This window comes from Rhinichthys klamathensis, unplaced genomic scaffold, assembly GCF_029890125.1.
Source record: "Rhinichthys klamathensis goyatoka isolate OS25496 unplaced genomic scaffold, OSU_Roscu_1.1 h1tg000040l_1, whole genome shotgun sequence".
Lineage (NCBI taxonomy): Eukaryota > Metazoa > Chordata > Actinopteri > Cypriniformes > Leuciscidae > Rhinichthys > Rhinichthys klamathensis.
Window position 1 is genome coordinate 2,233,367 of NW_026606587.1, and position 16,313 is coordinate 2,249,679.

A 16,313-nucleotide genomic window follows, 5' to 3' on the forward strand; every position below is an offset into this window, starting at 1 on the left:
TCCTTCAAACACACACTCTATTCAGAAATCAGGCCAGGATATTTCAGAACGTGATTAGGAATGCACTGCTATAGAATTTTATAAATTTTTCCTTTTAATTTTTAATATCCATCCATCCAATATTGGACTTCTATTCTAAATAAAAGTCAAACTTATGTAAAAATATTTTTTTTTAAATATATAATTTATAAATATATTTTTTTTTTCTTCACAAATCCTCCACACACACACACCACAGAGTACCACAGTGTTTAAAGGGGCAGCGCGTGTAACAGGGTTCCTGCACACTTTTGAAAGTCAAATTTAAGGCTTTTTAAGACCTTAAGAAATCAAAATTAATACCGTACATTAGGGCTGTGCAGTATTGACAAAAATATATCTTGATATTTTCAACGTTTTGTTGATAATAATTAGATGATATTTTACTGATTGTGTTTTTGTGCTGGTGCCATGGCTGGTTTAGGTCTGTTGTTGACAGCTGACTCACGAAGATATGAATATTTTTCATATTCTATGCAGTGGTCAGTTCACAGCAGTGACAGAAATTAATATTTTAATTAAGGGGCAATATTTGCCACCTTAAATTGATTTTTTCAGGGGCATTTTCACCTATATATGGAAATTTTTTCTAAACTTATTTAGAGTTATGCATCACCTTTAATGTCAAATACTATCATTCAAATTAAATTATACAGTAATTATACAATAATACTTAATTATATAATAATCATACAGTACCACTGTTACCAGTCAAATTAAATCATTCAATCAAAATCCATCTTTGCAGTGCAGAGGTGACAGAAGCGGCATCAGAAGTGGCATTAATATATTTACACTCCATTTACAACTGCATAAATAAAGCTATGAGATATATAGCCTATTTTTAAATCAATATTCAATATTTAAATATGAAATGATTTCTAATTTTAACATTTTATTTAAAGGGTACTTTAAATATGAAACCGCAGCGGCAAATCACTGTTGTGAGTAAGTGAGTTGAGGGAGTCATTCATTCAACCGATTCGTTCAAACGAATCGGTTACCTAACGCAACCTCGGTTCTCTCTAGAAGAGGGAACGAGTATTGCGTAAGCAAGCTTACGCTGCGGGAAAGATTCATCTTTGCTGAGATATTGAAGCCAAAAAATTATTTCATAATTTGTATCCATTGACAACGCAGTTCCTCTGCGGCAGACCTAGAGCAGGCTAGCTAGCAGCTCATTGGTTCGCTCAGAGAGAACTGCTTAAGCCTATGGGAGAGCGGGGCTGAACCCGCTTCCAATGAGAGGCGCCCGCGCGCTCATTGCGTCATGGCCCGCCAGAATGGGCGTGGCTATGGTGTATATAACAGTCTCTCCCAGGCTTATATGTTGATTTATTTCAGCGTGAAGCGAAACGCTAGTAGCGCAAGCACGGCCGGGAACGCAATACTCGTTCCCTCTTCTAGAGAGAACCGAGGTTACGTTAGGTAACCGATTCGTTCTCTTACGAGAGGTTCTCTCGTATTGCGTAAGCTAGCTTACGCTGCGGGAACACCTGGTCAACGCCGTGCGCGCTATGAATCCACTCATGAATCCCAGGGTGATACCGGGGGATTTTTAACGTGGAGTGAATGTATTATGAGGCCGGCAGAGCGGGCACATGAAGTGTATACATAAGCATCTATGAGGCCGGCAGAGCGGGCACATGAAGTGTATAAGCATTTAAGGAGAGCACAAGGGGCGAACCGGTTGTGTGAGGGACTCCCAGTAATGCAGCTTCTTAGGGAGCTGGTCGTTAGACAGCTAGTAATTTTGCCTGCAAGGCGGGAACTTCCAAGTTGTAAAATCTGACAAAAGTGGACGGGGAGGCCCATCCCGCGGCCACACAAATGTCATGAATGGAAATTCCACAGGACCATGCCCACGATGAGGCGATGCCTCTAGTGGAGTGCGCCCTGATGCCCAGAGGGCAGGGCAGGCATTTAGATGCGTAAGCAGAGGCGATAGCGTCTACTATCCATCTAGACAGTGTCTGTTTAGAGGCGGCCAGACCTTTGGTGCGCCCCCCAAACGACACGAAAAGCTGCTCAGCGCGTCTGAACGCGGCAGCGCGCGTAGTGTACAATCTCAGAGCCCGCACCGGGCAGAGGAGATTGGCGTCGCGCTCACTATCGGATGAAGGCAGAGCCGATAGGGAAATAATCTGAGCCCTGAACGGGGTACCAATCGCCTTCGGGACATAGCCATGTCTAGGTTTGAGAATGACAACAGAATCATTCGGACCAAACTCGAGACACGCGGCGCTGGATGAGAGCGCGTGAAGATCCACCCACGCGTTTTACTGAGGACAGAGCCGTCAGAAAAACGGTTTTGAGCGAGAGGTATTTTAGGTCCACAGACTCGAGCGGTTCGAACGGGGGTGCTTTCATAGCTTCGAGAACTATAGAAAGATCCCAGATAGGAACCGAAGGGGGGCGCGGAGGGTTCATCCTCTTAGCTCCCCTGAGGAAGCGGATGACTAACTCGTCTTTGCCCAGGGACTGAGCGCGTCGGGGTTCAGAGAACGCCGCGACGGCTGCCACGTAAACCTTGAGAGTGGAGGGGGACCTGCCCTTGTCCAGCATCTCTTGAAGGAAAACAAGCAAAGACGGCACCTCGCATGACCGTGGGTCCAGATGTTTGTCGGTGCACCATTTTGAGAACACAGACCATTTAGACGCCTTCATAGAGCCTTCTCGTGGAAGGTGCTCTAGCCTGTATGATAGTGTTTCTTACTCCTTCTGGCAAATCGACGAATAGTCGTTGATCACCCATGCATGTAGCGCCCAGCGCCGTGGATGGGGGTGCCAGATCGTGCCGCGAGCTTGAGAGAGGAGATCTGCTCTGACTGGGATGGGCCACGGGGCTGTCTGCGCCAGCTGAGTGAGCTCCGGAACCCAATTCTGACTCTCCCAACGCGGGGCTATGAGGAGCACCGAGTGGCGTGTGTCCCTGATCCTCTGAATTACCTGTGGTAGCAGAGCGATCGGAGGGAATGCATAGAGCGGGCGGCGAGGCCATTCCTGGGCTAGCGCGTCCTCGCTCCTTGAGAAAAATATTGGGCAGTGAGCGTTCTCTTCTGACGCGAAGAGGTCCACCTCTGCTCTGCCGAATAGCCGCCACAGTATTTGGACCGTTTGTGTGTTCAGGGACCAGTCTCCTGAGGAGATGAGGTTCCTGGACAGTATGTCTGGACCGTCGTTCAGATGGCCCGGCACATGCGTCGCTCTGAGCGAGAGCAGGCGGCTCTGAGACCAAACTAAAATGCGGTGTGTCAGTAGGAAGAGATTCCTGGACCTGACACCGCCCTGACGGTTGAGATAGGAGACCACAGCCATGTTGTCCGAACGGATCAGGACGTGGTGTCCCCGAATGAGCGGGAGGAAGCGCGAAAGCGCGTTCTCGACCGCAAGCATTTCCAGACAGTTTATGTGTAGGGGGCTTTCCTGTGTCGACCAATGGCCGAAGGCCGGTGAGCCCTCGCAGACTGCACCCCAACCCGTGTTGGATGCATCTGTCGAGATGACCTTTCGGCGGGAAAAGGTCCCCATCGTGACGCCCTGTCGAAACCATTCTGCTACTGTCCATGGCTGCAGCGCCGTGAGACATGTCTGCGTAACTCTGATCAGCTGGCGGCCCGTGTTCCACGCGCGGTGGGGTACACGGCTGTTTAACCAAAGCTGAAGCGGACGCATGTGCAGAAGGCCCAGCTGAAGCACAGCGGAGGCTGAGGCCATGTAACCCAGCATCCTCTGAAAAATTTTCAGAGGTGAGCGGGTGCCCATCTGAAACGAGGCGGCCAGTCGCTGTACACTGCGCGCGCGCTGTGTAGACAGGCGAGCCGTCATCGTGACCGAGTTCAAATCTATTCCTAGAAAGGAAATCGATTGACTGGGTTGAAGGGAGCTCTTTGTCCAGTTGACAGAGAGGCCCAGCGTTTTCAGATGGCCGAGGAGAACTGCGCGGTGCGACAGAAGCTCCGTCTGTGATTGGGCCAAAATCAGCCAGTCGTCCAGATAATTCAATATGCGCAGCCCCTGGCTCCGCAGGGGGGCGAGCGCCGTATCCATGCACTTCGTAAATGTGCGGGGCGCCAGGGATAAGCCGAACGGGAGAACGGCGTATTGATAAACATGACCCTCGAAGGCGAAACGTAAGAATGGCCTGTGACGGGGATTTATCTGGATCTGAAAATAGGCGTCTTTCAGGTCTAGAGAGATGAACCAGTCCCCCTGGCGCACCTGCGCGAGGAGATTCCTGGTAGTGAGCATCTTGAACGGTCTCTTCATGAGCACTTTGTTCAAAGACCTGAGATCTAAAATCGGTCTGAGGCCGCCATCTTTCTTGGGAACCAGAAAATAACGGCCGTAAAACCCCGACTCGGTCATAGATGGTGGGACTCTCTCTATGGCGCCCTTTTGCAACAGCGTCGCAATTTCTGAGCGGAGCGTGCCGGCGGCCAGCGGGCTGACAGTAGATTCGAGCCGCGCGCGCGGGCGGCGGCGAAACTGTAGCAGATAGCCGTTCTTTATAATGCTTAGTACCCACGGGGAAATGCCTGGAATGGCTTCCCACGCTTTGGAGCATGCGGCTAGTGGCCGAATGGCTATATCGCCCTGATTGCTGCACATAGCGGGCTGGACACAGTGTGTGGGCGCGCTTTGAATGTGTGTGGCAACGGGATTTGCACTCAGAGAGGAGTCTATGGGCCGTGAAACAGAGCGAGCAGAGAGGGGACACGCGCACGAGCTCGTGGGCGTGTTTATGTTCTCTGATATTAGAGCGGGCTGTGCCCGTTTCATGTGATGGGGCTCTGATAGAGACACGGGATATGTTATGCTTGTGTGTATGGGTGAGCACATGATTGTGGGCACATTTTCTACACAACTGGCAAATTTTCTCTTTTTGAGATTTCTCTGGGTAGCCATAAAAACGGCTTTTTGTCGCTCGCAAGCGGGCTGGGACACCGGCTTGTTTGTGGCGGTCAACACTACAGCAGTCGGCGAAACAACGGGGACTGGCAGAGGGCGAAGCTTTGACGGCGGTCCGGCCGCAGCGGGAGAGCACCGTCGTTTTCTTGACTTTGCTAGGCAGACTTCTGATGATCAGGCTTCAGCGTGATCTTAGGTCGCGGGCCTCGTGGGGGCGGCGGTCTGCGGCGGCTGTCAGAGCGAGAGCGAGGGCGGCCGCCCTGTCTGCGCTGGGCTGTTTGAGTCTGCGGAGGGGGGCGCTGTGGTGGAGCTCTGGCAGGAGGCTCGCGAGAGCGGCCCGCGGAAGAGCTAGCGCGGCGGGGCAGAAACAAATTCATCGCCTGAGTAGCTTTCTGGACCTCAGAAAAGCGATCGACGATTCCCGTGGCAGCAGATCCAAAAAGGCCCGTCGGGGAGAGGGGCGCGTTAAGAAACGCGGCGCGCTCAGAATCTCCCATGTCGGCGAGCGTGAGCCATAAGTGTCTCTCGGCAACACAAAGGCTGGCCATGCATCTCCCCAGAGCTTGTGCGGCGGCTTTAGTGGCGCGAAGGGCGAGGTCCGTAGCACTTCTCAGATCCGTGACAGCGGGGGAGGGGTTTCTACCGCTTTCGGCCCACTCACGGAGAATATCGCTCTGTAATACTTGGAGGACAGACATAGAATGTAGCGCTGCGGCGGCCTGACCGGCGGCGGCGTAGGCGCGAGCATGAAAGCTCGAGGTCGCTCTGCAAGCTTTCGAAGGAAGCGTGGGGGAAGAGCGCCATCTAGCAGAGGGCGGGCAGAGGTGTGCGGCGACCAAGTCCTCAACGGGCGGCATGGCTGAGTAACCTTTTTCGGCGGCTCCGTCCACCGAGCGCAGCGAGGCGGATATATCTGAGCGGTTTCTAGCCGAGAGCGGGGCATTCCAGGACTTCGTCAGCTCTGTGTGAAGTTCAGGCAGGAATGGGGCGGCCCGGTTGCACGCGGGGGTCGAGCGCAGATGAAAAAAGCTGCCGTCCATCCGGTTCGGGGCCTGCTCGGGTGGAGGAGACCACTCGAGACCGAGGCGTTCGACGGCCTGTGAGAGGAGGCGCATTAGTTCCTCCTCTATCCCGGCGCGGATCCCCGCCGACTCTCTCGTGGATCCGAGAGATGACCATTCTTCACTGTCTGATGCGAGCAGTGAACAGGAGTCCTTCTCCTCTGCGGCGTCATCGGAAGCGACAGAGCGGCCACTCGGCGGCAACTGTATGTCCGGCAGGGGCGGGGAGGGAGAGCGGGAAGCGGCGGCGGCGGCCCGCATGGTTCCGCAGGGGGCTCCGGCGGCGTCTGGGAGCGGAGTTTCTTCTTACGCGGCGAAGAGGGAGGCGGCGCGGGAGCGGATTTTGCTGCCAGAAGTCGTGCCCGCAGGGACGACAACGGCAGGCTCTCACAGAAGTCGCATCCTCCATCCGCGAGGGCGAGTTCTGCGTGCTCGAGTCCCAGGCAGAGAGCGCAGATGACATGGCGGTCTCCGTCCTCGAGACGAGCGCGGCAAGAGCCGCAGGAAAAACGAGACATCTTTAAAAAGACGCTCGGCTCTTTTAGATATAAATAGAGAAAAGAGAAGGATACAGTCGTCGGATGGCGCTAGCTTGCAGGGCGGCTGAAGGTGGCGAAGACGGCCGGCTTCTTCAGGGTCCGGGAGCTCGCTAGAGTGATGCCTTCTCGACGGCGACGGCTTTTCTCAGGACAGCAGAAGCGTGCAGCTTGCTGAAGATGAAATGAATCAACATATAAGCCTGGGAGAGACTGTTATATACACCATAGCCACGCCCATTCTGGCGGGCCATGACGCAATGAGCGCGCGGGCGCCTCTCATTGGAAGCGGGTTCAGCCCCGCTCTCCCATAGGCTTAAGCAGTTCTCTCTGAGCGAACCAATGAGCTGCTAGCTAGCCTGCTCTAGGTCTGCCGCAGAGGAACTGCGTTGTCAATGGATACAAATTATGAAATAATTTTTTGGCTTCAATATCTCAGCAAAGATGAATCTTTCCCGCAGCGTAAGCTAGCTTACGCAATACGAGAGAACCTCTCGTAAGAGAACGGCTGATTCATTCGGGAAAGAAGCAAGTGATTCGTTCAAAACGCGGATTTCAGTCAAGAAATCATCGCTGTCGGTTGCATTGAGACTCTGCTACTGTTTCATTTTGAAATTATAGTCGGCGAAATAAAGGGAAAACAAACAATATTGACAATATTGTGTCTAAAAAGTAACTCAATGTTAACTTATTGTTAATTTAACTGTTGTATAACATAAATATCACACTTGGAATTGTGCACGGGAAAACGGCACTCTTTCTGATGTGATATAAGAACATAATATGATATAAATATAAGACAAAAACTAATTTGGGGACATAACAGTTACACTGCACACATCACTCAGTGAAAGCACGAGACAAATGCGATGTCAGCTCGCAGTGCCTCGTACATTGTTAAAACAATGATTACAATATCATAATAGACAATACACATCGCACACCATACGCACATAAAGAATGAACTTACAACTGAACTGACATTTACGACCTTTCTTCTCCTTCTCTCCTCTCGCGTGCAGGAGACAGTATGCTGCCGCGACTCGCGAGTGACGCGAAATGTCACGTAAATTAGCAAATCCACAAAGATAGAATAATAAATTTAAAAAAATACGTACGCTAATTAGATAGTTTTAATTTGGAAAGCTTTTAGATATGTCTAAGTCAAAGTGTCATCTAAAATTTAAGACCCTTCATAAGTAAAAATAAGACTTTATAAGACTTTTTATGGTCTTAAATTTTAAAAATCTAATTTAAGACTTTTTAAGGATCCGCGGGAACCCTGTGTAATGTAGCACAGTGATGTGCAGTGATTTCCAGCTGGGTTGAGCTATAAATACCTGCCAGCTGCTATTCCTGACCTGTGTCACTGAGAGCTAATGGTTTGATTCGGTGCGGTGAGCCAGATATCCTGACCCACATTGTTATCTGCCTTAGCAGAGTGGCCTAGTTAGCTCAAGGGTCCGTGGGAGAACGCTGCCGGGTGTGATGAGGGTTGAAAAGAAAGCAAGCTGACTTTCTACATGTCGTCCTCCATCATACTTCGACTTGGTTCTCTTACACACCTTGTACTCCAGTGTCTGTTTGAGCATGTCCTCTTCATCTTTTGTGAAATGCAGAAGTACTGAAACAGCTCTGATCAGCTGGAAAGCCTGAACAGAGAGAGAGAGAGAGAGAGAGAGGTAATATCTCATTCATTCAAGCATCACTTACAGGTACACTAGTCCAGAGTTTAAAAATCACTGATGCCTATACTAACCGGATTGTATTAAGAGGATTATTAGGGTAAATAATGTGCCGAAAAAAACATTTATAGGACAACAAAAGATGATTGGATGTACACTATAAAAGTTTGGGTCAGTAAGAATTGTTCATGTTTTGAAAGATGGCTCTTTTTGCTCACCACGGCTGCATTCATTTGATCAAAAATACAGTAAAAACAGTAATATAGTGAAATATTACTACAATTGAAATGTTTTTAATATATTTATTTCTTTGATGGCAAAGCTAAATTTTCACCAGCCATTACTCCAGTCTTCAGAAACAAGCTTTTTAAAAGTTGAACTTCTTTTAACTTGAGCGCTGTATTTTTAGAATGCCGTGTCATCCACGAGATCACAACAACGGTTAAATGTCTAATCTAGCACGTTTACATTGGAAAAACACATTCTGTGTGAACAGCCCCTTTGTGCTCAAGAAACATTTCTTATTATCACTGTTATTATAATTTGAGCATTTAAGTGAAATAGAATCTTTTGTAACATTATATAATGTCTTTACTGTCACTTTTGATCAAATTAATGCATTCTTGTTGATTAAAAGTACTAATTTATTTATATATATAAACTACTGACCCCAAACTTTAGAAAGGTAGTGTACATGTTTTTTGTTTTTGTTTTGTTTTTGTAATCCGAACAGGTCAGAAACCGATCAAGCCCTCACCTCTGCCTCTCTGGATGACATGAACTTCAGCACCACGTGTTTGAGGTACTCAAAGTTGATCTCTCTTGTGTCGGTGAGGTCTGAACTGTTGGTGACTGTGGTGTTGGAGGTGATGGGCGGCAGGCCTGGGGTTTGAGGGAGTCCTTGAGTTGGGGTTGGAGCTGTGGTGGGCATCTGTGTCTCTGAGAGCATCTTATCGGCCGATCTCTCCTGGAGTCTCTCCCTCATCTCCGAGTCAGGATCTGGTTTCAGTTTCTGTTGCATAAACACGTGAGGAAATGTTTGCTGACAGCTGACATGGACTGAGTTTCCTACAGTACACTGACAAATGCATCTGAATAAACACACGTACCAGCTCTTTCTGTAGTGTCCTCTTCAGTTCTGCAAGCCTCTGCTGTAACTGCTTTATTGTCTGACAAAATAAATATAAAAACATATATATATATATATAGTAGATTGTTTGGTCCCACTTTATATTAAGTGTCTTTAACTACTATGTCCTTACATTTAAATTGATCATTTGATACAATGTATGCATTCATGTTTGTACATTGTACTTAAATTAAAAAAAATACCTGCATGTAATTACAGCTGTCATTTATTTCTGTAATTGGATATTTATTTATGCCTTTGACCCTTCTCTTAACCCAAATTATAATTAAAATAGGGTAATATTATTGGTGAATATAATTTTCCACCTCCAGTGCAAGCTTGGCTATGTCAGCAAAGTTGGAGAAACGTATTACATTTGTAATGAAAATGTATACATATATATGTATTATTTTTTACAGTAATATGTATGAATGATTGGTGCACAATGAAACTATACATATTAATTAAATAAACAAATAGGGAATTATTTTATTCTGTCTTTTTAATACAAGTGCATTTTAAACCACTTAAAACATTCTCCAAATAACTGATGTAATTAATTTAAATAATGTATTGTGGTAAAATATGTTCTCTGTATAAATTATGCTCTTAAATAAAATTACAAGTTCATAATTCAAAAAAAAAAATGTTAAAGTGACCCTTTTATGCCCATTTAAAGGCTCTTATTTATGTTTTGGAGGTCTTCAATAAAAGATTTACATGCAAGGAAACATAAATAAAAATTATGATAATTTACTCAGCATCATCTATTTTCTCAGTGTCAGAAATGGTTTGATAAAGGATTCAGTCTCTCTAAACTCCTTTCCACACGAGCCTACTCTGCTCTGATTGGTCAGATGGCCCATTCTGTTGGGATTGGTCGACCGCTTTTACAGGGCGTGTCAGAAATGAAACACCCATTACCATATCTGAATTTTAGCTCTGAAGGCTTCCTCAGCACTTGAATACACAGTGATACGAACAGTAACAATGGCGTAGGTTTTACCATAGAAATTCAAGACGGAGTCCTCATTCTTTGGAAATGCATGCAAAGTTAATTTGCTTTCGTAGCGCATAAAACAGATATTTTTGACATGTCGACAACACGAACAAAACTCTTTCGGGCCTCAGCAACAACTACAGTGTTTACGGGTCAAGGTAGATGTAGTTTGCAAGCAGCAAGTTTGCTTTGCAGACCTTTTACCTTAACAAACAGTTAGGTTACATTACAGATGTAATGTATCTGTAGATTACAGATCAGAATACACACAACATGAAAGCTAATATCCAAAAAGAATAATAGGGGCACTTTAAAATCTCTGATCTGCTTAGAACTTAATTTCAGTGCTTTTCTTTGCTCTCACCTTGTTTTTTTCAGCCAGTTGTTGCTCGAGGTCTTTATTGACCTTTTGTAACTGGTCAAGATCACTTGCAGTAACCGTCCCGTTCTGCTCACCATCACACTCGTCTGCATGTGACTGTGCTGTTAATCTCAACACCTCACCCTCCAGATCAGACACCTGCCACACACAAAGAGATATGTCAATACAAAAACATCAAATTGCTAAGACATTGTATCTAACAACAAGCAGCTCAGGTGGGTGAAAGCACACACTGACCTGGGACTGGTAAGAAGAGAGTTGCTGTGTTTGTGTGAGGACTTCCTGCTGCAGTGATGTCAGCTGAGAGGTGCGTTCTCGCTCTCTCTCCTCAGCCTCCAAACGACGAGACTCACACTCAGCCTGCAGAGAAGACAGACTGCTACGGGCTGCCTTCAGCTCTGACACACACAAACACACACAATAAGAAACAGAAGCTTTTTAATGCTGACCATTATAAAACACATAAACGTTCTGAAGATGGTTCTTTTAATACATTGCTCACACTAATTACCAGTTTAAATAATATAAACAAAATCATTGAACCGACCCATTAAATAAGTCAAAGCAGTTACTAAATTAACATCTGACTCTTTTGTCATGTCTGAATTTGGAATGAAGCAAGAAATGATCTGAAGCCGTTTTGTGTTCTTAAGGAATCTTAGTATCACTAGCAGAAGTTTAGTATCAAAATCAGTATATATATATATGGTCAGAATTGTTTGCCCCCTTGGTAAATATGATCAAAGAAGGATCAAAGATGGGTGTAAAAAATAAATCTGCATTGTTAACCCTTTAAAAAAATGTAACCTTTTATTAAAGTAAAAGAATTGAAAGCGGGGGGGGGGGGGGAGAAATCACACCAAATAAATGTTTTTCTTCAAAACACATTGAGAACAATTATTTCCCCCCTTTTATTAGAGCATATTGCAGGTAAAAAAAAATATATATATATATAACCTTGTATATACCATATGAAAAGTTAATGCAGAATTTAAAATGTTTTAAAACGACATAAGGGCACTAATTTAGTAGATAAAGTGAGCGTTTCTTTGACTGCTCATAAAAACGGCTTTTTTTTCAACATCGCGTCATTTTAATAATAATAATTATTGGCTCCCTGTTATTAAATACTTTTTGCAACCTGCAATGGCATCTGCAATGGCCATCCCAGTCCCTGACCTGAACCCTATAGAAAATGAGTGTGCTGAACTGATGAGAAGAAGCTCACTCATCAGGCATTATAGGAGAAGACTCATGTATTTCATAATTTGATCCCCCCCCCCCCGCAAAATTTTGTAATTAAAAATAAAACAGCTAATAAACAGCTAATTATGGAGGGGTTAAACCAGTTTCTTTCCTGCTGCCAAAACACATCTGGTCCCTCACCTTCCTTCAACGAGTTTAGTTCTTCCTCCTTTGCCCCTAAATCCTGAGAAAGACGACTCACTTCCTGTTCCGCCTTCTCAAGAGACTCTGTCATTTTGCTGACCTATAAAATACAATAAATTAAGTAAAACCAGTGCATGACTTTTTGAGTGAAAAAAGTATGCATATAAATATGCCAGTGAATTAACCTGCTGTTGGAGTTCTTCCCTCTGTTTTCTGGTTTCCTCCAGAGCTTTGGCAATTTCAACGCTGACCGTCTGTCTGCTCCTCAAATCCGCCTGTCACACAAACAGATATATGTCACACAAATTCTATACTGGTCAGCAACACGACTCAAGCTCAAAAAATACCTCTCGAAACGTGCACAGTAGGACTGGGCGGTATGACTGACTGGATGGTCAACCAGTAGGGATTATGATGGACCGTTTTATAATATTAGCTGTACTGTCCTTCGGTTTTAACTTGCACTACCTTTCAAAAGTATGGGGCAGAAAGATTTTTTTTTTTAAAGAAATTAATACTTTTATATAGCAAAGATGCATTAAATTGATCAAAAGTGACAGTATTTACACATTTCTAATTTCTATTTCAAATAAATGCTGTTCTTTTGACCTTTCTATTCATTAAATAATCCTGGAAAAAAAAATTTTCAACATTGATAATAATCAGAAATGTTTCTTGAGCACCAAATCAGCATATTAGAATGATTTCTGAAGAATCATGTGACACTGAAGCCTGGAGTAATGATACTGAAAATTCAGCTTTGACAACAAAGGAATAAATTACATTTTAAAATACATTAAAGGGGTCATATAATGGTACATGCACTTTTACAAGTTGACTGTACTGAAATGTGTGTTGGCAGTGCCTGTACACAACCATCATATAATGATAAAAATCCATCCAGTGTTTTTGTTTTAATCTCCTTATATGTTTTCCTGTCTCAAATCGAGCCGTCTGACCATGTGACGTCACACGGTCGGACGCCCCTCCCACGATTGTTGATTGACAGCAGCGTTTCAACATAGACCCGCCCTGAGCGAGCTGTCATCATAGTCCCTTATTGTTGATACACTGGAGCAGAATGGCGTCTAAGCGATTGTGGTGTTCTGTTCTTGGGTGTAATAACGAACACAGCAGTCATTTTGATGTTCCTAAATCCGAACCGCAGAAGACGCAGTGGCTGAGTTTTGTTTTCGAAGGGAATATTCTCCACGAACAACGTCAATGCGTTTCTATGTACGACGTTCTCAATATAATTCATAACCCCACGTTTATAATGAACAACGCGTTATGGTTATTGTGTTATTACATACTATGTATGCAGGTGTTGAAGTTAATGTGGTAACACTACACTAAGTTTACTTTTGTAGATAGTTTATAACGTTGTCTGTTACTGATTAAGAAGTAATGTCAAAAAATCAAATTGATACGGTTGCACAGATGTGTCCTCGGAGACTCCCGCTGCCATTCTTTCTCAAAAATATACCCTCAACTGTTGTCAAGGCAACACTCCACGTGTGTTGTGTCAAAACACCCCACAGAACAGAGGGGCGGAGTGAGCGAAGCTCTATTATCATTTAAAGACACATGCACTTAAATGGCGTGCAGAAAACAGAGCTGTTTTTGACCAGGTAAAATTAGTGTTTTCTTACAATACTAATGATAATTTTTAATTAAAGTATATTACAAACTTTTCATTTAGACCCTAAAGAATCATATTAACTTGTATGAAAATGGCATTATATGACCCCTTTAAAGTAGAAAACAGTTATTTTAAAATGTAATAATATTTCACAATATTAAGTTTTTGCATTTTTGATCAAATAAAGAGACTTCTTTCAAAATCTTATCGACCCAAACATTTGAATGGTAGTGTTACATAGTGAATCTGTTTGTGCAGATGCAGATGATTCTCACTCTAGACTGGTCGAGTTCTGCTGTCAGTCTCTCTACAGTGCTGTCAATCTCAGCTTTGCTCTTCAACAGTGAGGCCTTTTCCTCCTCCAGCAACCGCTTGAGAGAAAGACACAAACTTTTAATAATGTTCCCATATTAAGTTCATGATAGTCAAAGAAACACGAGTGATGTGTTACACACCAGATTGTCCTGATGCTTGTTGACCTCGGTTTCTCTCTCTCTCTGTAGAGCAAGAAGTTCCTCCTCCAGCCTGGCTGTTTTCTCCAAGCCTCTCTGTCTCTGTGTCGAGACCTGCTGTTGTAGTCGCTCTCTCTCCTCCGACCACTCCACCTGCTATGGGACCAAAGGTCAAAGGTCAAAACTCTAAGGCAAATTAACAATAAAGCTGATCTGTAAGACAGACACAGAGCTGCCTGACAAGCCCATTTTTTAATAACCCTAAACACCATAACATCTTTTCCTCATCTAATGCTGCCGTCCCAGTAAGTATGACCGATCTCAGACAGAAGAGGGCAACATTTCAGCACAAACAGTTGGTAGTAGTAACAAACCGATGGACGGAACTGAACAGGCTATTGGGACGTTTGGTGAGACTTTGACTGACATAATGTACCAGTTTTTCTGTGTGCGTTTCACTGTCTTCGAGTTGCTGTTGCAGACTCTTCATCTTCTCAGCGCAGTCAGCCAACCTCTGCTCCAGTTCTGAGATCTGACAGAACACATTCACATCATTCAGATCAATCAGCCACGGTCATGTGATGTGTGGTTAACTAGAGAATCGTATTGCTCTCACCTGTGCGTCTGTCCTCTCTTTGTAAGCCCTGGACGAATCGTCTTTGTGCTTGACCAGAGTCTGCAGATCTGTGATGCTGGCTTTCTGTCGAGAGATCTGGAAACAAATGAGAAACAGGAATTCTCTCACTAATAGCTGTATGAAGCAATACAGTATAGCAGCACTAAGTACTGAACAGTACAGTACAGTGAATCAGTTTGATTCGCAAACCATAGATATTTGACTCCATTCCAAAGGGTTTTTGCAGATTCAAATCTACAATTAAATATTCTACGTTACCGTTTAAAAGTTTTGGGGTTAGTAAGACTTTTTTTAACAACATTAATACTTTACATTAATAATACACATTAAATTGATCAAAAGTGAAAGTAAAGACATTTATAATGTTATAAAGATTTCATATAAATGCTTTTTTTTTTTTTTTTTTTTTTATTGATCTAAGAAAAAAATGTTTTTTTGGTTTCCACAAAAATATTAAGCAGCACAGCTGTTTTCAACAGTGATAATAATCAGAAATGTTTCTTGAGCACCAAATTAGAATGATTTCTGAAGGATCGGGAGACACTGAAGACTGGAATAATGATGCTGAAAATTCAGCTTTGATCACAGGAATAAAATTACATTTTAAAATATATTCAAATAGAAAACAGTTGCAATAAATTGCAATAATACTTCAAATATTACTGTTTTTACTTTTTGATCAAATGAATGCTTCTATCAAAAACTTTTAAATGGTAGTGTATAATATGTTATTAAAATAGTAAAATACCAAAAAACAGATGTTTACTGAACCAAAAGTAACATGAAAGGAAACATTAATTAAACATAACAGGCTATTTTCTTTTTTTTTAAAAGATTGTACTTATTTACACGACTATTTCTGGCCTGAAAATCATTTAAAAACGACTTGTAATAATGTAGAGCAGCGAATGAGGTTAGATGCTGGGTTACCTGGGCTTCCAGTGAACTGACTGCTGTGGTGTGATTTGTTCTGGTCTCCAGTAACTGACCTCTGGCCTCCTCTAACCTCTGCCCTAATGCAGACTTCTAAACACACACAAACAAAACATGCGGATATTAGATGACTGAAACTGCAGTAAGATGAAAGGCATGTATAAACACGTGTCCTCTGACCTCTTTCAGCAGTTCCTGTAGGTGTTCATCCTGAGAGTAGTTTGCTTCTAGTCTCCTCTCTAAGGAGGCGGCCTTCTCCTGCAGATCAGCCAATAGACGCTCTCGCTCCTCTTCTGTCACTGCAACCTGACCAATCACAGTATGGTATGAAGAGTTATACCAAAGTGACAAAGAAATAGAGAGTTGCATATAGGTCAATCCATTCACACACACTATATATATAACTTAGCATCAGGGCTTAGGAACAGGACATATTTTTGGGTCCAAAAACAGCTATATGCATGCAATGAAAGGGAATAAAGCACAAGGGTGTTAAGATGCATTATTTAAACTGTCT

At 44.0% G+C, this 16,313-nt stretch overlaps 1 protein-coding gene across 2 annotated transcripts in view; it reads right to left on the reverse strand.

The window, feature by feature from the left end:
* Positions 1 to 16,313, reverse strand: part of golga1 (golgin A1) — a 31,174-nt gene that overhangs the window by 1,635 nt on the left and 13,226 nt on the right. For both annotated transcript variants that reach the window (XM_056246610.1, XM_056246609.1), the window contains 13 exons: positions 15,977 to 16,102; positions 15,794 to 15,889; positions 14,843 to 14,938; positions 14,663 to 14,758; positions 14,230 to 14,382; positions 14,050 to 14,145; positions 12,318 to 12,407; positions 12,130 to 12,232; positions 10,981 to 11,141; positions 10,726 to 10,881; positions 9,342 to 9,401; positions 8,990 to 9,244; positions 8,113 to 8,199 (listed from right to left, as the gene is read on the reverse strand). In XM_056246610.1, coding sequence (XP_056102585.1) covers positions 8,113 to 8,199; positions 8,990 to 9,244; positions 9,342 to 9,401; positions 10,726 to 10,881; positions 10,981 to 11,141; positions 12,130 to 12,232; positions 12,318 to 12,407; positions 14,050 to 14,145; positions 14,230 to 14,382; positions 14,663 to 14,758; positions 14,843 to 14,938; positions 15,794 to 15,889; positions 15,977 to 16,102 — 1,575 coding nt within the window. The remainder of the gene's footprint in view (positions 1 to 8,112; positions 8,200 to 8,989; positions 9,245 to 9,341; positions 9,402 to 10,725; positions 10,882 to 10,980; positions 11,142 to 12,129; positions 12,233 to 12,317; positions 12,408 to 14,049; positions 14,146 to 14,229; positions 14,383 to 14,662; positions 14,759 to 14,842; positions 14,939 to 15,793; positions 15,890 to 15,976; positions 16,103 to 16,313) is intronic.